The 20,907-nt window shown below is 46.2% G+C and overlaps 1 protein-coding gene across 3 annotated transcripts in view; it reads right to left on the reverse strand.

Annotated features, from left to right (window-relative positions):
- Positions 1 to 20,431, reverse strand: part of LOC105939988 (CREB-regulated transcription coactivator 1) — a 31,175-nt gene extending 10,744 nt beyond the window's left edge. The window contains exons 1-10 of one of the 3 annotated variants that reach the window (XM_036134244.1): positions 20,220 to 20,429; positions 15,182 to 15,298; positions 14,585 to 14,710; positions 6,151 to 6,212; positions 5,794 to 5,888; positions 5,255 to 5,340; positions 5,117 to 5,160; positions 4,270 to 4,493; positions 1,250 to 1,401; positions 928 to 1,158 (exon numbers count right to left, since the gene is read on the reverse strand). In XM_036134244.1, coding sequence (XP_035990137.1) covers positions 928 to 1,158; positions 1,250 to 1,401; positions 4,270 to 4,493; positions 5,117 to 5,160; positions 5,255 to 5,340; positions 5,794 to 5,888; positions 6,151 to 6,212; positions 14,585 to 14,710; positions 15,182 to 15,298; positions 20,220 to 20,345 — 1,263 coding nt within the window. In that variant the 5' untranslated portion in view covers positions 20,346 to 20,429. Of the gene's footprint in view, positions 1 to 927; positions 1,159 to 1,249; positions 1,402 to 4,269; positions 4,494 to 5,116; positions 5,161 to 5,254; positions 5,341 to 5,793; positions 5,889 to 6,150; positions 6,213 to 14,584; positions 14,711 to 15,181; positions 15,299 to 20,219 lie in introns of all 3 variants that reach the window. The other 2 variants (XM_012882402.3, XM_036134245.1) reach the window with 2 other exon arrangements.
- Between the last annotated feature and the right edge of the window lie 476 nt (positions 20,432 to 20,907).

Raw genomic sequence — 20,907 nt, forward strand, 5'->3', positions numbered from 1 at the left:
ATGGTTTAACTTTTTTTTTGCCATAGAAGCAGCTCCAAACAAACGTGTTTTCCTTTATAATAGCAGCGATGTTTCCTTTCCTGAGTCTGATGGGCTTCAGTCCCTCATCAGTCTCCATCAAAAGATGCTGATAGTTTGGTTTGAAGATTGGCAACTCAACCATTGTCGCATCAGTGAATCTATGATCGTCCTTAGGGTCTTTTGAAGACAGCCGGGGACGCACATTTAGCTGGATTACTTACACCTGGCTCGACATAGTCGCATCACCTGAGCCTGGATCGGGCTTTGTGAAACGGAAAGCACTTATCCTGAATTTTCAAAGTCGGCTTTTATGGAACAGGCCTCTCGTTGATATAGAGCTATTCCCCAAGGCAATGGGGCTTTGAACTGTGGTCAATCCTTTAAAAGTATGTGAATTAGCAGGAGCCAACAAACCGTGAATAACTCCTAGCACTAATAATATGAAAATGAGTCAGGATATAGCAGTGAAGTGGATATCCAGGATGTCAAGAATAAATTGGAGAAGTTATGAAAAGGCAACAAAACACTGACTCTGCATAAATTTCATGAATCTGCTGATTGGCTTTTTAGGACTTAAATGTTGGTAATTGCTTTTCAGTCGACCATAAAAGATCTAAACATGAAATGCAAAAACACTGAAGCCACAAAACATTTGTGCCCCTGCCAAGACCTTTGGCTATGACTGTAGAGAAACAAACAAGGAACTTTATCGTCACCCTCCAGGAGGTCATTTAGTCTACACACACACAACAGCAGCAAGAAATACAAAAATCTCATGTGTCATATGTTGTAAGAGACTTTAAATATTGACTTGAAAGTAGTAAAAAGTAAAAGCAAAAAGTTAGCTAAACAAAGAAAAAGGTGTGATAATGGAAAAAGTTCCTGATTGAATTGTGCATTTCTTACCGAGCTGATACTCATGCTGGCAGTGGTTTGGCTGTCCGGGGAGGGGCTGCTTGCGCTGGTTGTCCCAGATGAGGTCGGAGTTGGCAAAGCGATGAGCTGGATGCCCTGTGGCAGCATCGGCTGCTGCTGGAGGTCGTTGAGTAGCTGAAGTTGGGCCTGAGGCGTCAGCTGGTTGAACAGGGGGTACTGGGAAAGCTGCTGTTCCAGAGTTAACGTCTCTGTTTGCAAAGCCTAGAGACAAAACACCCACATACTCATTACCTCGAACGGTGTCACTCTGGTGAAAAATAAACACGATTGAAACCCTGAACCAGATATTTACCTGTGTAATGTTAATGGGCGAAGACAGCGTGGGTGAGAAATGTTGAGGGGACTGTTGGAGGTGGAGGTCCGATGTGAGAGTTAGTGGCACCACGGGTGGCTGCCTGCGCTGGGCCGATACGGTCATAGAAGGCTGAGAGGGCGTGGTGATCCCTGGCAACACAGCAGTCAGAGACACAGTTCTTTCAGAATGAAGCCAAATTACTAAGAATGAATTAGTAAGAAATCAGAAACAAGTGGCAATTTTCCTTCTTTACAATCTTACTATTTAAAAAGGATATATTTTCTTATTGTTTCTTCTTTTTTATGAGGTAACAACATCAACTCTATGTAACTTGTTTACAACATCTGGCAATGCTGAAACATTGGCAGGATATTCCTGTTGAAGATCCATGGTTCAAACCTCTGCCACGCCACATGTTCCACTGTTAAACAACACATGAAGGCCCTTTTCCACAAGAAATGCTAAATACAAAAAAAAATATGCTGCACATTTTGGATAAGAAAAAAAATATTAAAATGCTGCGCAAATCTGGGCAATTAGAAATGCATCAAAAGCTACAGGGAATGGCCGCCTTTATGCATGATCCAAATCGTTGCCCAAACCTTTCTCTGAGCTCATGTTTCTTTTTCAGGTTCCAAAATTCAGCAGACTTGTGGCCAATTTCCAGTCAGTTCCAAAGTCATCTTTCCTAATACTGATCGTAGAGTTGGACGCAGGACATGTAAACGTTCGCGTCAATAAAACATGGAGTATTTTAGAGCAGGATGCATGTGGACATACACACAACCTGTTAACGTTACTCAGTTAAAAACAAAAGAAAACCCTGGAAATGTTATTTTTTTTCATTCATGACATATTGGTGAACTTGAAGAATTATCACTAGTAATTTTGTACCAACGCGTGCCCATTTAGAGTCACGCGCAAACAGGGGCGGCCGGCTTGGTACCTCAGCTGACGGCTTAATTTAAGATCCATCTGCACCGCCAGTAATTGGACTGGTTGAGATAAAGTGTCATAAGTATTATGTGGACTGCATATATCTTAAAATGCAGCATGGCACTCTGTCTCTGCGTGAAAAACACATCCTACTATTGGCAGGTACGGGGTCAACTACTTACAACTGGCCTTCAGTGGTGTGACCTGGTGATTTGTGCCCAGAAAGACATGCTGGTTCAGAGGATCTATGTTCATCCAAAGATAACCACGGCCACCAGAGAGAAGGTGGATCAGTTTTACTTTAACATTTACATGCCAAAGTACTTGTCTGTCTCCAGAACACATAGGTACACCTGGTCTGGCGTTCTGTTAACTGTGACATCATCCAGGGAAGACAGATCTCCCGCTATTTCCATATAACGTAGAAAGGATTCCTGGGTAAATGTGTGTTTCTGTGGTTTTTGTCTGTCTTGTTGTGTCTCTGCTCTGTCTTCTGTAACCCCCAGTCGGTCGAGGCAGATGACCGTTTACACTGAGCCTGGTCCCGGTTCTGCTGGAGGTTTTCCTTCCCGTTAAAGGGGAGTTTTCCTCTCCACTGTCGCTTCATGCATGCTCAGTATGAGGGATTGCTGCAAAACCATAGACAATGCAGACGACTCTCCCTGTGGCTCTACGTTTCTTCAGGAGGAGTGAATGCTGCTTGTCAAGACTTGATGCAATCTACTGGGTTTCCTTAGAGAGGAAAATGTTTTGACCAATCTGTATAATCTGACTTTGTAAAGTGCCTTGAGATGACAGGTTTCATGAATTGGCGCTATATAAATATTCATTTGAATTGAATTTCTTGTAATTCTTTAGGGGTTTAGGATGGGGAATGAAAAAAACTCCTTTCATATGGTCACCATGGCCAGATCGAGAGTCACTCTACCTGACAGTTTCGTTGTTACCATTATATTTGCTGATGCAACACTTGGGACAGAGCTGTCTGCTTCACCACTCTACACAGCTGGTCTGACCACAAGATGGCCGCGACGCAGACGCACTGCCTGTTCTGAATTTGGTAATTTGACGTAATTTGAGGAATGCCCCACGGATCCAAGGCAATAGATCTAAACATGCAGGTATGCCGGGCATATGGTCGCAAAACTAAGCCACATGTATGCAAAGGGAATTCCTTTTTCAAAATTCCTGACCCATCAAAACATGCGAGTGTGCGAGAACAAGCAGCAGCTTGGCATGCTGACTTGTGTTGTCAGGGGTTTATTATGTAGCATGTGTCAATTATGAACGCACCGATGTGTTATACTAAGAATACGTCATGAAAATGGCTGTATACCATTTTAAGAGTCTTCCAGATGACCAAATCCTCTCACTGACCAGCAGTTTCCTCTTTGAAGCTCAACTTTTGTCACAAGCAGACATTTGCAACAGTGGCCGATAACATACACTCTCTAGAGGGCATTATTTATTCACCTATGTAATGTGTCAAAAGCCAGCAAGGTCCCCTGTAGATGTCGTTGTCTTGCAAAGCAAAGCGGATAGTAAATACAAGAACATGTGGGAAACAAATTATAAAGGAGAAATTGGCTGGAAATAAACAGCCGGCTGGTGAGCTCGCAGCAGCCGAGGACACACCGTGACTCAGATTAAGCTACGAGAGGTTGTGAGTAACTACTGCTGTCTGGCCAAAATGCTCATCAGCACTGAGAGGATAGGACTTTAGGAAGCAATGAGAGGCGTCCGACAGCCCACTGATGCAAACAGTAGACCGCTACTAACAGAAGTTGGATTTTTTTTAGCCAAAGGAAAGTAATAAATGCATACAGCGGCGGTCTGTTACCAGAATTACATGCGATGATCGAAACTCAGGTTAAAGGCATATTATCTTCTGTTGGAAACAAAACTTGCCCATTAAAACATTTTTTTGAATCATTCTGATAAAGAGAATCGACAAAGTTGTAAACATAGTTCAAGGTATTGCTTTCATAACGGAGTGAAAAAAAAAAAACATGTGTTTTTCTTTTGCTTTGGTCTTCTTCCTCCATCCCCACACCTCTGGTACCTTAAAAACGTGCTCTCACCGTGACTGGCAGCGCTGATGCCCAGGTGGGTCAGGTTGGTGGTCAGGCTGCCCGTGCTGTTGGCTGAGCTGACGGAGGGGAAGGACACGGTGTCCTCGGGGTCCAGTGGGGTGGACAGCGGAGGGGGGAACTGGATGTTAGTCAGATCCGGCAGGGAACCCCCAGTGTTGTGTGCAGCTGGGACCACAGATGGGCTTAACTCCTGGTCCGGTGATGGAAATATACTTTAAAACACAGAAAAAGCAAACCGTTGGTGATACGAAACACACACACAAAAAAGCACAGGAAACGGAAGAATTCAACATTTCTTCAGATAACTTGCTTTAATATTTTAACTGCTGATGCGGACATTAACTATGTTACTGCTCTGACATTTAGAAATTATATACAAGTATCCAAGATCAGCAAAATGAAAACAAAATCCTCCAAATATTACTAATCGTATTCTCCTGGTACAGTATCTTTTTGCATTTTGTAAATATTTTAATATATCATGGGCCAAAACTAAAGATATAACACTTTGATACAATACAAAGTAGCCGGTGTGCAGCTTGTACAACAGCGTAAATTTGCTGTCACCTCAAAATAACTCAAAGCCATTAACGTGTAAACCGGTGGCAAAAGGACCGTATGCTGCATGTTGCATCAAATTGCTCTGCCTGTCGTCCCAGAAGGAAGGACATCTCCTTTTAAAGATGATGCACAAGAAAGCCCAAAAAAGGTTTGCTAATTAATTAAGCTAAATTATTTATTTTTCTGCACAAATTCATCTTATATTGCAACCTGTTCGTTGCCGTGACTGACAGATTCTTTTTACTGGCTTTTGACTTAAAATGACAACACTCACTTGATCCCTGGGACATCACATGTATTAGGCTGGGATGCATCATCCTAATGCAAAAAAAACACAATAAAAAACACCTATGAGCCATGATTAATCCACCACATGAGTACACTTTGCAGCTCCTAACTGTCCCACTGGTACCTTCTTTTCATCCCACAGCTGTTTCTGAGCATCCTTGTCTGCATCTGACTCTGAATTTTCCGTCCCAGGCACCGTAAGGAGCATCACTATTAGACAAAAAAAACACAAGATCTTTTTTTTTATTTTTGGGAGGGGATTGACAAGGGCCAACATTGCAAATCACAAAAACAGAGGAAATTAGTCATCAAAATCCGAAGCCGTCATGCAGAAAATAGCACTGCGGTGCTCCAGATTCCCACATTTCTATTAATAGCATAGGTGACCACCAGACGCTGAATGGAGGCCAGCTAATCTTGGCCATATTGTATCAGAGCTTTACACATAAACGGACGTGATCAATGAAGAGTCAGTTGATTGATTTTGCTCTGTAGGTCGTCCTGAATTGGCTCCATTCAGAAATGTCTACAGCCAGCTGAGTACTAGAGCATCACACTGAAACACTTCTCAGTAGATCAGCCTCCATTTGCACTACAATTTGCACGTTGCACATGAATAAATGAAAGCTTCTCTGTGTCTTCTGTCACCGGATCCTCCCTCACCTCTTTTGGCCTGCAGCTCCTGTGATCCTCCTGAAAACACCTCCTGGGGCTTCGGGTTCATGGCGCTCTGGTGTAAGGCGGAGTCCGAATTCGTCCTGTAAGTGTTAGAAAAACGAGACGTCAGCAGAACCCCGGCCAAATCCCAACTCTGGTAGACGGCTAAACGTTAAGCACTATATCCATCAGCCGTCACAGACCCCGTTACTGAACTTTATTTGCCATCAGGCTGCTCAATCTGCGGCCCACCCATGTGACTAGTTGAGAGTTTCTGTTCTAACTAAGAAGGACAAGAACAGGACAGTTTTCTGACTGGATACTTAGCAGATCTTTGCAAATGGACAACGCAGAGAGGCTTACCTTCTCCAGCTTGTGTCTGGCGGTGGAGAGAGGTAAACTGAACTGTAGGGACAGCTGTCAATGTAAATCTAGTCAAGGTTAATAATCACAGGGAGTGAAAAAAAAAATGTTAATCACACACAAGCTTTAGTTCATCCCTTTGTGTTAACCAGCCTAAAACCAGATGTATAATAAATAACGAAAGTTACGACTGTAACTACGGTTCTATGAATCCCGGATGACCGCCAGAGGCGGTGCTTAAAGCACTGAATGATCACTCTTGCGCATGCACAGGTCGAGAATCTTATACCAACATAGTCACGTGTGACCCCCGGTGACTCCGGAGCCCATATAGTCACGTGACAGCGACAGCTCAGTCCCTTAATCTTCTCGCGAACAACACGATGATTCCGAGGGACCGAGCGCTCTGGCGGTCATCCGGGATTCATAGAACCGTAGTTACAGTCGTAACTTTCGTTCTATTTCATCCCTACTGACCGCCAGAGGCGGTGCTTAAAGCACTGGATGACGATTACCAACAGAGTCCTGAGGAATCACACATGGAAAAGAGAGGACCCCAGAAAAAAAACATGCCCACCTCACTGGGATGATGGTGGTCCTTGGGATAGGATCGCCTCCATTGGGTGAAGGGCAGCCAGGTTAACCCTGTAAAACCTAGCAAAGGTATTCGGGGATGACCAAGAGGCTGCTGCACAAATAGCCTCCAGAGAAACCCCAGTCATGGCGGCCCATGACACACTAATGCTCCTGGTGGAATGGCATCGTACACCAGCAGGGGGCTGTCGGCCCTGTAGAACGTAAGCTTGTTCTACCACGTCCACAATCCAACGTGCCAGACGCTGTTTAGAAAGGGCCTGCCCCTTGCGGGGCCCAGCATAGCAAACAAACAGACTATTAGACTGCCGGAGGGAAGCTGTGAGTCTGACATATGCCTCTAGTGCCCGAACAGGGCAGAGAGGCTCATCGGCCCCACCTGCATCAAGGCGAGCAAGCTGGAGGGGCACAGCATGGCTCGCAGTAGAGGCCACTTTGGGAAGAAAAGCAGCGTCAGGCCAGAGTGTGACGCCAGAACCAGCCGGGTTCCAGCGGCAACAGGACTCATGAACAGACAACGCATGGAGCTCACCCACCCGTTTTGCTGAAGCCATGGCGAGGAGAAAAGCTGTCTTTTTTGACACGCACTCAAGACTCGCCTCCGCCAATGGTTCAAATGGAGGAGATCGCAGGGCGGCGAGGACAAGGGAGAGGTCCCACACGGGCACAACAGGGCGTGTGGGAGGGCGCAAGCGACGGGCGCCTCTCAGAAACAAAGAAATATCTTTGTTACGGCCAACCGTTTCCCCACTCATCCCTGAATGCCAGCAAGAGATGGCAGCAACATAAACTTTCAGAGTGGAAGGAGACCGACCTTGGGAGAGCAGTCCTTGAAGGAAGGTCAAAATAACAGAAACAGGGCAGTGCACCGGGTCCTCGTGTCTTGCCTGACACCAGCTGCTAAACACTTTCCACTTATGAGTGTACACCAGTCGTGTGGAAGGGGCCCTGGCATTAGTCATTGTATGCCCGATGTCTCCGTCATACTCAGAGAAGGACACGCCGGGCCCTGTAGCGGCCAAACCCAGAGATGGAGGCGACTGGGGTTGGGATGCAGGATCTGACCACCCAGTTGTGACAGGAGGTCCTTCCTGCGGGGAAGAGGCATCGGAGAGCTGCAACAGAGCCTGTGCAGCAGTGGAAACCAGGTCCTCCCCGGCCACCGGGGGGCTACCAGAACGACCTGATGCCCTTCCTGAAGGACCCTCAGGAGTGTTGGGCCTATCAGGGGAAGTGGCGGAAACGCATAGAGCAGCACCCTGGGCCAGTCGTGTGCCAGCGCATCCTGACCCAGGGGACTGGCACTGTCTGCCAGGGAGAACCACAGGGGGCAATGTGTTGTCTCCTTGGATGCGAACAGATCTACAGCCGCCCTTCCGTACCTCTGCCAAATGATCTCCACTACCTCCGGATGGAGCCTCCACTCCCCCGGTGGTGGGCGTCCCCGAGAGAGAATATCGGCCGGAACATTCTGGACCCCTGGAATGTGGGCTGCTCTGAGGCTGGTGAAAAGAGGGGCCGCCCAAGTCAAGAGCTTCTGGGTCAGCCTCAGCAGGGCTATCGACCGTGTTCCCCCCTGATGGTTGATATGAAACACCACCGAAGTATTGTCCGACCGCACCAGGACATGCCTGTGGCGCAGGCCTGGGAGGAAGTGTTGCAACGCCCGCCGCACAGCCTCTAGCTCCAGGACGTTGATGTGCTGCCGCTTTTCCTGCGGAGACCATGTCCCTCGGGCAATCTGCCGCTGCCACGACGCCCCCCACCCTGTGGTGGATGCGTCGGTAGAGACGACCTCCCGTCGAGACGGCAGAGAGCCCAGTGGAACCCCCCGGGTCATAAATGCTGCATCCCGCCACTGAGCCAGTGACGCGAGGCAATAAGAGGACACCCGCAGCCTCTTGCGGCGGTGCGGCGTAAGAGAAGGGTCCAGCCTCTGGCTGTTGAGCCACATTTGCAGTGGTCGCAGAGACAGCAGCCCCAGGGGTGTTACCGCAGCAGCCGCAGTCAGCATGCCCAATAGACGAAGATAGAGAATAAAGGGGGGTGCATGGCCGGGCAGAAAAGCGGGCAGCATCTGCAGAATGCTCTCGACACGCTGAGGCGATGGTCGAGCAGTCATGGTTAAGGAGTCCATCGTGATGCCGAGAAACGTGACCACCTGAGATGGAACCAAGTTGCTCTTCTGCCAGTTCACATGAAGACCCAACAGCTCTATATGATCGAGCAGCGTGCGTGTATCTGCAGCGGCTTGAGCTTCTGTGGGCGCACAGATGAGCCAGTCGTCCAAGTAGGGCAGGATCTTCAACCCCTTGGCCTGCAGAGGACACAGGGCCGCAGCTACGCACCGCGTGAACACACGTGGGGACAGGGAGAGGCCGAACGGAAGGACTCTGAACTGAAAATGCTTGCCCTGAAACGCAAAGCGGAGGAACTGCTGATGATGTGGTGCAATCGGGACATGAAAGTATGCGTCCTTCAAGTCGACCAAGGTGAACCAGTCGCCTGGGGAGACTGCCTGAAGCACATCCCTGACGCTCAACATGTGGAAGGGGATAGCCTTCAAGAAAACATTCAGACCTCTCAGGTCCAAAATTGGGCGGAGTCCGCCAGTCTTTTTTGGGACTAAAAAATATTTTGAGTAAAAGCCCCCTGGATCCTGCAGGGGGTCGACAGGCAATATAGCACCCTTGGCCAGCAAGGCGCCTATCTCTTGGCTCAGAGTCTGAGCCATTTCCAGGCCGTGAATCACCGTCATCCTGACTCGACCAGGAACTGGGGGGCGGCGGCGGAACTGTAGCGCATAACCCCGGGTAATTGTAGACACCACCCACGGATCGGGAACGAGAGCGGCCCAACAACTGAGCTGGTCCGGGGTAAAGTGTCCCACCGCCAGCTCGGTGATGTCATTTCCGAGACCCCCTGCCCTAAAGAGGGCGGGAGGGCCGCCGAGGAAACTGTCCGGGTCGGGAAGCGACCCGAGCAGGTCCTGCAGTAGGCGCTGCAGTAGGTGCCGCAGCAGGTCGCGGCGGCCCCATGGGGGGTGTAGTCCGAGCAACATATGTGCGTGAAAGGGATGCCGAGGCACCCGCAGCAGGATGCCGCGATGGTCTGCGATGAAGGCCAGCCAACTGCTGCTTGGTACGGGAAGCCTGGGCCGACCGCTCCAAGGCTGCAAGTGCAGCAGAGCCAAACAACTCCCCCGGAACCACTGGAAGGCTCATCAGGGTCCGTCTACAGGCTTCAGTCAAAGGAGACTGAGCCAGCCACACTTGACGGCGTGCCTGAACCAGGGTGGACAGGACACGGCCGATTTCCCTTGACAAAAGGGCAAAGGCATGAAGCGATGCGTCCAACAGCCCCCGAGTGGGGGCGTCAATTGCAAAGCCTTCCAAGGAGGCTGAGAGACCTAGTAACAAATGAGACAACGAGTTACCAAGCCGCCCTAAACGAGACCCCGCATCATAGGCCCTGCACAGTAGGTCATCAGTCACCCGGCACTGAGGACGAGGACACCTGGCGTTAGCTCTCAAAGCCTCATCTGGCGCCACAATGAGGGATGCTATTGCGGGCTCAACAGAAGGCATATGGCCCAAGCCAAACTTGGGCGCATCTTGCATGGCCGCCAGAACCCTGCCATCAGAGGTCGGCCGTGAGAAGACCTTAGTGTCTGCCCAACAGGTATGAACCTCTTTAACATATTCGGCTGATGGGGGAACCATAAAGGACGACCTAGCAGGAGGACGTCGAAAGAACGCACTGGAAGTCACAGGTTGGTTCTGCGGAGCATCCAGCTGCAACCGGGCAAAAGCAGTTTTTAACGCACCCACTATAGAATCGTCCTCTTCCGACCGAGAATCGGAAGAGATATGCGAACCGGCATCCGACAGATGCGAGCCGGAGTCAAGCTGATCCTGAAAATCAGTACCCGATGCTGCTAGGGAAATAGCATCGTCCTCCAAGGCAGAGAGTCCTGAACCCATGCTCTGCACCGGGTCAGGGTCTTCAACCAAGCCCGCGCCACGTCCGTCCCTGAGGGACTCCAGCAGCGCTTTCATCTCCTTCAACTCAGAAGTAAGATGAGCCACCTGCCCAGATAAGCCCTCGGAATCCGTAGGGCTTCTCTTGGTCCTCTTCCGGGGGGGCCCCGCAGCCTCAGGAACCGTACGCTTCCTAGGCTGGCCGGTGCCCTGACAGTCAGCTAAGCGAGCATTACGCAGGGACAAGGGAAGAACAGAACAATTAGGGCAGGCCGCTTCAGTCAAGGCCTCCCTCAGGTGATCCGGTCCCAAACAAGAGGGACAGAGGTCATGCCCATCCTCTAACTGGAGAGGGGCCAAACAAGCTCTGCAGCATGGCACGTCCAACATCATGTGCTCGCAGGACTAGGTCAGGTCGAGCTGAAAACGCTACTCTTGACACTAGCAGACGAGCAAATAGGCCAGGAAACCCGGTCGAGCAGAACACGCCACCAGGGGTTCCCCAGCAGTGGAAAAGCTGCAAAGAGCACTGTGAGGGAAGCCGAACACGGCTGCTCACAATGAGAAGGCGAGCCCGAAAACGGCCGCAATTAACTTAATAGGCAAGCTCGGGAACGGCTGCCCGGTAAATGAAGGAGGCAAGCTCGGGAACGGCTGCCCGGTAAATAAATGAGGCAAGCTCGGGAACGGCTGCCCGGTAAATGAAGGAGGCAAGCTCGGGAACGGCTGCCCGGTAAATAAATGAGGCAAGCCCGAAAACGGCTGCACGGTAAATGAAGGAGGCAAGCCCGAAAACGGCTGCACGGTAAATGAAGGAGGCAAGCCCGAAAACGGCTGCACGGTAAACGGAGGAGGCAAGCCCGAAAACGGCTGCCCGGTAAACGGAGGAGGCAAGCCCGAAAACGGCTGCACGGTAAATGAAGAAGGCAAGCCCGAAAACGGCTGCACGGTAAATGAAGGAGGCAAGCCCGAAAACGGCTGCACGGTAAATGAAGGAGGCAAGCCCGAAAACGGCTGCACGGTAAATGAAGGAGGCAAGCCCGAAAACGGCTGCACGGTAAATGAAGGAGGCAAGCCCGAAAACGGCTGCCCGGTAAACGGAGGAGGCAAGCCCGAAAACGGCTGCACGGTAAATGAAGGAGGCAAGCCCGAAAACGGCTGCACGGTAATGAGACGCAAGCTCAATCAGTATAGTAAGCCAACACGGCTGCAATTTGCCAAGATAAAGGCAAGCCGCAAAAACGGCTGTAGAGTAAATAAGAAACGCACGCCCGAAAGCGGGAGCGATTAACAAAATATGCACCAACCAAAAACCAAACGGCAAGCAACAGGTTGGTCGGAGTCGCCAAAAAGGCAAAGGAAATCGACGCAGGGAGCGAACGCGTCCCGCTTCCCGTCGAATAAAGGAAAACAACTTACCAATTGAAGAAAGAGTTGTAATAAGAATAGCTTGCGCAGCCTCTGGAGGGCGAGAAAATCCTCGCAGCCCCGACCGTAGTCTCGAGGCTACCAGCGACAAGCAACAATCAGTGACTTACCACCTGCACAACCTGCATGCGAGAAGATTGAAAGGGACTGAGCTGTCGCTGTCACGTGACTATATGGGCTCCGGAGTCACCGGGGGTCACACGTGACTATGTTGGTATAAGATTCTCGACCTGTGCATGCGCAAGAGTGATCATTCAGTGCTTTAAGCACCGCCTCTGGCGGTCAGTAGGGATGAAATAGAACCCTGGACAAGACCTTAAGGAGATCCAATTTCTAGACCAACAGGGGGAAATATTTATAGGGATAATTCTGTTAAGTGCAGCATACCAACATGCTGCACTGGTATGCATAATTCAACAGGTGGTTGTCCGTGCAGCTTTAAAAAAAAAAAATAATTACTTGTTCTCAATAACATATAGAGTCCTTTAAAAATTGATATTTAATACAGAAATGTCAGCCTGTTATGAACAGTTTACACTCAATTATATCAGGATTTGTTTTGCATGCATTACGTGACCTACGCGGTGTGGCATGGAGACAATCCACACAGCATATTTATATACTAAAATATATCAAATATTTAATTCTGGTTACGAGGTCGACGCGACAGGGTTCTGCACCAATAGGAATAGTGGGTTGAAGTCAGGTGTGATGGAGCTCAGACGTTGCCAGATCGTAGTAGCTCTGTGACAGCGCTGAGAAATAGATTCTTCTCGCCGTTACATTTCCCAGAATCAATCAGAGCAAAAAAGAAGCAAAACGGGGATAAACATCGGTCAAGCTTCTGAGCTTTGGTGCCGACTTCAGAATCCACACACCTCTTTCCTTCTGGACAGGCAAGTTAAATGTTTGCTGATGCTAACCAAAGGACCTGGCAACATGCTAGCAAACAGTACAATTTAAGGTTGGATCAAGAGCCGGTAAGCGCGCCACCTTCTGGCCGGGAGGAGTTAAACTTGTAGCTATCTCCTTTAATGAAGCCCAGATTTCTCTAACATTACTCCACAGATTCTCCATGTGCTTAAATTCAGGGCAGTTTGCCGGGCCAATCAAACCCAGTGATACCCTGGTCATTAAACCAAGTATTGGTACTTTTAGCATTGTGGAGAATGAAATAAGCATCTCCATAAAGCTAGTCAGCAAATTTAGATGGCTACACTGATTTTGGGGAAATAACAACATTGTCGATAGCCTCTTTCAGATCATAGTGCTCTAATAAAGGTGCAACCAAGAACCCCCGCTTTGTCCTTTCACATCATACAAGGCGACCTGCCACAATCAGAGGCCGTGCGAGCTTTAAGTTCATAGTGCTGCAATTAGGGAATGAAAGGGGAGTTGTTTATGTGGAGGATTTCCTCGGGGCGTCGCTCTTTGTAGCTATCCTCATTCAAGCTGTCCAGATACTTTCAGAGCTTAAAATAAAAGCAACAACCCTCGGCATTTCATTACCTTCATCAGATTCTGGTGATTAACATAATTAGATCAGATGGAGAGGAGGATGATACAGCGTCTCCATCCTGAACGGATACTGAACAGGTGCTGCTTATGTCTCTTCTTTGTACTCTCACACTCGTTCTGTAATCCCATTTTATCCCTTACAATTCATAGTGATTACAGGTTTACTGCTACCTCCAGGGGTGGACTAGGGGGATAAAAACACTGGTGTGTCAGTGCCAAACACCAGCCTGTGATGGTTTGATCAAGATGCGGAATAAACACGTGTACATCAGAGAACGGACAGCTATTCTGAAAGCAGCAGTGGAAACACCAAATTAGACCTCAAGCAACCTATATTCTGTGCCTCTCCCCTCACAGATCTTGATTATCAAATGAAATGCTACATTTCCTTTCATCTGACAAGAGGCCTTGTCCTTGATGCACCTGTGTTCTGGCCCTTGAACTGCTGACTCTGGCCACACTTTTTCCTTCCACCGAACTTTCCAGTAAAGCACTCTGAACAGCCAGCTACTTTACGTACAAAGTTTTGTGGCTTATCCTAGTGAAGGTGGCTGTTTGCTAGAAAACAGTTAAGTCTTGACAACTTTTTTGTATTCAGCTCATTTAATGGCCCCACATGTACCACTTTAATTTTCTGAAAAATAAATTTGGGATTTTCATTAGCTCTAAGCCTTGACAATCGAAACACACAGACTACGATTGACACTTTTATATTCCATTTCTTTCACATGTACCCGTACAAGGTTATGAAAACCTACCCAAACATTTTAAACAAACTAATTTTCCTTCACTTCACTTGAGAAAAGAGATTTCAAAATCATTATCGTCTTTCACCAATAGTTGATGACATGTATGAATTAGAAAGACAAAGACAGGTTTGCCACCACCGTGTGACGCCTCAACAGAAAGGATATCTGGCGACCGTGTTTGTCGACCGACAGCGGGCGACGGTGAGGAGACGTGATGCGGTTTCGATCGCGGTAAACACGGTCCACAAGTCCATGGTGCCTGCTTGTCCGATTGGTGTCCAGCGCAGAGTTCTAAGGTGGACACACCAGGTAAAACGAGGTCAGGAGAATGCTGATGAACAGAGCAAATCTTTGCATTGGCATAAATGGGGCTAAACATGTTCACTTCAAGATGGTTTAAGCCAAGTTGGCAAATGTAATTAAAGATGGAAAGCCATGACAAGCAATGGTATACTTTAAAATTTAGGAACCAATTCTAAGTACTGGGACAGAAGGAAAAAAAACAAAACTTGTAGACAAGCTCTTCTTTAACTTTGGAGGTATATGATGAAACCTGGTGGAAGATGCAGCTCTAACCAGCAGCCAGAGAAAAGCCAGCAGACTCTTTTCCTGCACTTTAAAAAGGGGTTGTCTGTACAGAAATCATTTTTCAACAAATCTGAAAAACAGCTGAAACCAGTATGTGTCCAACATTCACCAACAGCTGACAAGGGTACACTGATCTAGAACAAAAACCATTGCTGAGAGAGGCTAGGGGCTCACCTGAAAAGGCAGGTCAATGTTGCCATTCCCAATCTGATTGACATTGGGCAGTGAGCCTCCATAGTACTGTCCACGATTCTGCCCTAGTTGCAAATACTGGGTCTTCTGCAACTGCAACTGTGCAAAGTAAAATTGCATGAAAGCATGAGAGAATGACTGGTCTGATTCACAAACAAAAAGAGATGCTAAAAATGGGCGATGTGAGCAAGTCTACAGTGATTATATGCAAGATTAATGAGGTCGGGCTTATTTTTTTTTCTGAAAAATGTAACAAGATGAAACAGGCAAATGTGGCTTTTTCGTGAACAACCAACGAGCATGAGCTAATAACAACACCAGCTGATTTGGATGACACCAGACTGACAGCTTGTGTTATCACAGTTGTGCATTTCCTACTTGCATATAACTCGTAAAAGAATCATGAATGCTAGAAAACAAACAAACATAACAAAAAAAAAAAAAACACTGACTTCTTGTACACCCAGAAAAATTTAGTCAGATGATCAGACGTAATGCAGTGAAAGAAAATCTGAATGGCAACACAAGGGAATCAGGCAGAGACCATAAAACTGAGTGTTTCTCTCCTAGTAAATATCAGGATATGGCTTACACACACACACACCATAATAAGTGTGCTTCATTTCCAGCTAACGGAAAAAAAGGATCATCCCAAACACTTCCTGTCATCAGTGTGGCTTGAAGAAACGAGTCAATTTATTCATCTAATATATGATGGTGGAGCTTCCTGGATGATTAACACGTATCATTGGGAGGTGGGGGGACAAACTGGCTGCTGTTCATGCTGGATGTCCTCTGCACTTTCTGCCATGGCCGCTGCTTCTCTCTTTTGATATAAAAAGCTTCTTGTTTTTTTTTTGTTTTCAGATAATCCTCATTTTGGTGGCTAAACGTCACTCCAGAGGAGGGGAGTAGTAATAACAGGTTTATTAGTGTTTTAATGCTGCCTCCCTGGTCAAGAAAGTATTGCTTAATTTTCTAAATAAGTTAATCTCTTTAAAAAAAATGATGCCAATCTTTAGGTATTTATGCATCTTAAAGAATCCAAAACTTTGCAAACAGAGACAGCAATCTGAAACAAAACAATCCTCACATTTGAGATGTATTAAATCTGCACTGCAAAAATGAAACTACAAATAAGTAGAATTTTCTTGAAATGAGTGCATTTGTCCTTGATTTAAGCAATAAGATGATTTGCCAATGAAATAAGATTTTTGCACTTAAAATAGGAACAACTCATCTCCATCATCTTATTTAGAGGGCAGTATATCTAGTTATCTTATTTTAGGGGTCAAAATACTCATTCAATTGGCAGATAATCTTATTTACCTGCTCAAATCAAGGACAAATACACTAATTTCAAGAAAATTTGACTTATTTGTAGTTCAGTTTTTAAAGTGTGAAGGTTTGCAACTGAACATCAAGGGTCGAAAAAGATTATACACCTTATTGTTCTTAGTAATCACGGTTCAGAGATGTCCTCACATGTGGTAAACATTAAAGGAGCAATAAGTAAATTCCGAAAAATGCACAAATAGATACTTAAGGGAAGAGAGATGAGGATGTTACGCAGCTAAATTCAAGATGGCGAGTGAAGACGATTCAGCCAAAGTAAGTTGTGGTGCAAAACCTTTAGTATACCAAATGCAGCGCTCTGTTGTCAACCCTGGGAACTCTCACATGATTGGCTCAGGAACCAGGAAGTAAACACAGGATAAACACTGCACCAAAGCAGTTCCGCAACGTAGCTCTAAAATTGAAAAAAAGAGAAACTAAGACATTGTTGATGGAGGGGACTGATTGTTTATGGGGAAAGTTGTGTCCATCTGGGTGACAAATGAGAATGGTTTAGGTTGATTTTACAGTAAAATTCTTACTTATTGCTCCTTTAAACATGGCTCCCCTGCTAGTTGTGAAATTACCTGTAGGTCTCAACAGATCCTTGTTTCTTGTATTTTATATTCTGGATTCATGGTTGGACTCAAAAACAAGGCTTGTCAGAAGACTTAATGGAAACTTGAGTGGAAACCCTGGTTGTAAACTGCCTAAAAATGAAATTCCCTGCTGATTGTTAGATTCAATAGTATAGTACAGAATGATAGCCCGTGTAAACAGTTTTAAATAATGAAACAGAATATTCTTATCCTAAGACTGACAAGCAAGCATCATATTTTTACCCACAGTGCAGTTCAAGAGCAGCAGAGCAGCATTTCTTACACCAAAATCTAACATGTTGAATCCACATTTTTGATTCTAGATTTGATTTGTCAATAACAGTATTTTAGGTTTGTATTAAGAATTTTTAGAGGCCTGTAAAAAAAACTGTCCAGAATATTAGCTTAATCTGTCGGTCAATTGCACAACAGCTCTCACATTTTCTGTTCAGTTCCTTGAGGGGGAAATATAACTATTAAATGCAAATGTTAAAAGTCAACAAGTTCTTTCCTGCATCTCACCCTCAGCTATAACACAGAGCAACTTTATAGCTTTACAGTTTCCCAAATACTGAAACAAAGCCTTGGGTTGCACTGTGTGACACTGATTTCTGGGTTTAACTAAGGTCTGACCTGTCAGTTTCAATAAAAAAAGCATGCTTTTTTTTTCTTCTTCTTAGGACCATGACACACAAACTCAATTAAATAACCTTTGCTTTAAATCAACAATTGAGCACTAGCAAAAGCCATAATTATAAAACAAGAACAAAAACGTAACCTGCTGATTTTTTGATAGTGGAAATAGCTTTGAATCCGACAGAAAAGGAAGGGCGTAGTAGATTTCCTTTACGCTACAAAGGAGATTTCCTGATCTTCATCTGATTTTTATAGTCAGTTAGACATGTATGAAGTATTTCATAACATACGTTTACTCACAGTGTCACAAAAAACAGAAGAGAGGGGGAAAAAAACAAAATGAATTTTTAAATATTGCAAAGAAAAACAAATGTGCCCTCGCAACCACTTTATCACAACAGCAGACATTTAATACAATTACAAATTATTCAAATCGAGCCCTCTGGGAAAAACTAACAAACCGGAGAACCCACAGCAAGGCTTGGCGACCAGACTGCAGGCCGTGTTTTTAATGTTTACAGACTGCAAAAGTGTCAGTTTTCCATGTTGGCGCCTTTAATGAACAGGTTTTTTTACATTATAACAGTGGACTTGTAGCTTTATAGGCAAAAAACAGCACAGAAAGGAAACTGAACAGCGCTTTTTTTTATTCCACATTCAAAATATCAATGAGTTGGTATAAATATATGCATATTTTTTCTCTTTTTTTACAACTGTCTAAACAGATAATTACTAATTTATGTGCACAGCTTGTCCCGGGACATTCTAAAACGCTCAACGTGAAAAAGCTTAACGTGGCTTAAGGTAGGAAAACAACGAGGAATCATCACCAAATTTTGCATGGCCATATCTTGTCATGAAGACTTAAGCCTGTCAAAAAAAAAAATAAACCGAAATCCAACGATTATAGAAGATATCTCACATTAACGTTTTCTTCTTCATTGGCGCCTATGACGAGAAAAAGGCTTAACGTGGTTTAATGTACTTAAACAATGCTCAGTGATCACCAAATTTCTCTTATATATTGCTTATCATAACCACTTAAAACTGTCAACAACAAAAAAATCGAACCCAAAGTCCAATTATTATGGACGTTATATGACAGTTTTAAGTGGTTATTAGGAGCAATATGAAAGAGAAATTTGGTGATCATTGATCGTTGATTAGGTACATTTAACCATGTTAAGCCTTTTTCTCGCCATAGGCGCCAATGAAGAAGAAAACATTAATGTGAGATATCTTCTATAATCGTTGGATTTCGGTTTATTTTTTTGACAGGTTTAAGTCTTCATGACAAGATATGGCCATGCGAAATTAGGTGATGATTCCTCGTTGTTTTCCTACCTTAAGCCACGTTAAGCTTTTTCACGTTAAGCTTTTTCACGTTAAGCGTTTTAGAATGTCCCCTTGTCCCATGTGTCAGTGTTTTTAATTGAGGGGTCTTTTTACCTCTCACACAGCGTCGTTGTGTGAAAGGTAAAGCAGCGTTTCTGACTCCTGCTCCTCAGGGCCCACCGTCATTCATGCTTTAGGTGCCACATTCCGGTCAGCGTGCCGCCAAATGACGCGGCAAGCCGGACGCTCGCCCATTCGTTTGAGCCAGGTGCGCGGCAGCAGAGAGATACCCCGGAACGTGCAGAGCACCGTGGGCCCCGGGGAGGAGCGCTGTGACGTCAAACGACAACATCACGTGCACGGCCCTCTGTATTTTTGTTATATTTATCGTCGCGAAAAAGTTGTCGAATCATTTCAACGCCGTGCGCTGCTGAACTTCCACCGACCCGATATCACCTAGTGCAGTCAAAGGGTGCGGCTGGATAAGCCCAAAAAAAGAGTAAAATATATTAAAAAATATAGAAAAATAAGGGTTACATTTATACTGGGGGTTCACTTTAGCCTGAATTTTTGTTTTTGTTTGTGTCGAACGTGCCACGGTGGAGACAGTTGACGTGGGGGCGGGAGCGAACCCACGTCCGGCGAGTCTGATTGGCCGGCCACGGCTGCCTTTAGCCCTCTCAGAGATCCCACTCGCGTTCGCTCCAGTTTAATTTACCTGCCAACAACCTTAACATGTTACCGTGCGCTCGCGCGTACGCCCCGAACGCGAACGAGGCGCGTGCGCTTCACGGCTCCACACACCAAACACGGGGAACAGGTGCACGTTATTACGCTGCTTGCCAGCGGAGCTAATTAACGCGCATGTTTTACCGATTAAAAAAGAAAAAGAAAGATCCCGAGCATGTGTCAACCGACCTGGAAGTGTGTTTTTAATTGCGGCACACTGACGCGGCGAAGAACGGACATTAAACCTCCCACCGACACAGAGAGCGGTCGCTCAAACATATCACCGCAGTGTTCGTTAACTGCCAAAAACACAGCGATGCAACAAACTGGGACCAGCCGGTGTGTGTGTGGGTAGGGGGGGGCGGGGAGGAAGAGGGGGGTCTTACCCGAGCGGCTCTGGTGTTGTTCAAGTCCTTCATCACTTCTTCAAACGCAGCGGTCTCCTCCGCCTGCTTCTGATTATGCAAAGCGATTTTTTCGCTAAATTTGCGCGGATTGTTAGAGGACGCCATCTTTCCCTCTTCTTCTCAATGGAATGTTACGCTACGCACGACGCCAGGGCCTCGTGTCGTCGTCACGACGCACGACCGACGCGTCTATTGATGTTGCCGCTTCTCTGCCTGCAGAGACTGAGGCAGGCCGAGATTGAGATAAAATAAGACTCGCCACAGGGGGAATAGTGTGCCCTAGTTGTTTGTTATAAATAGCAACAAAAAGAAAAAATATATATATAATAAACATGGACATGCACATAAACAGGAAATACATCCAGAACCCAGAAAAGGTGACCAGATACATGATACATTTGGTCACATTACCATCAAAAGGTGTTATTGTTTCTTATCCGAATTGTATGCGATAAACCGATGCAAAGCAGCGCATCATTATGAAGAGGGGAAATGATGTGTAGTCTTCAAATGTTTCACAATTTCAAATCTACCATATTTATTCACTCCCCTTTATTATAATCACCCTATAATCCGCTGCAACCAATTACCCTTAGAGGTCCTCTAATCAGTTTGTAAATCAATCTCAGTACAAGTCCAGCTGCTGTGTGAAGGCTTTAGAGATTTG

Source organism: Fundulus heteroclitus, unplaced genomic scaffold (assembly GCF_011125445.2).
Source record: "Fundulus heteroclitus isolate FHET01 unplaced genomic scaffold, MU-UCD_Fhet_4.1 scaffold_78, whole genome shotgun sequence".
Classification (NCBI taxonomy): Eukaryota; Metazoa; Chordata; class Actinopteri; order Cyprinodontiformes; family Fundulidae; genus Fundulus; species Fundulus heteroclitus.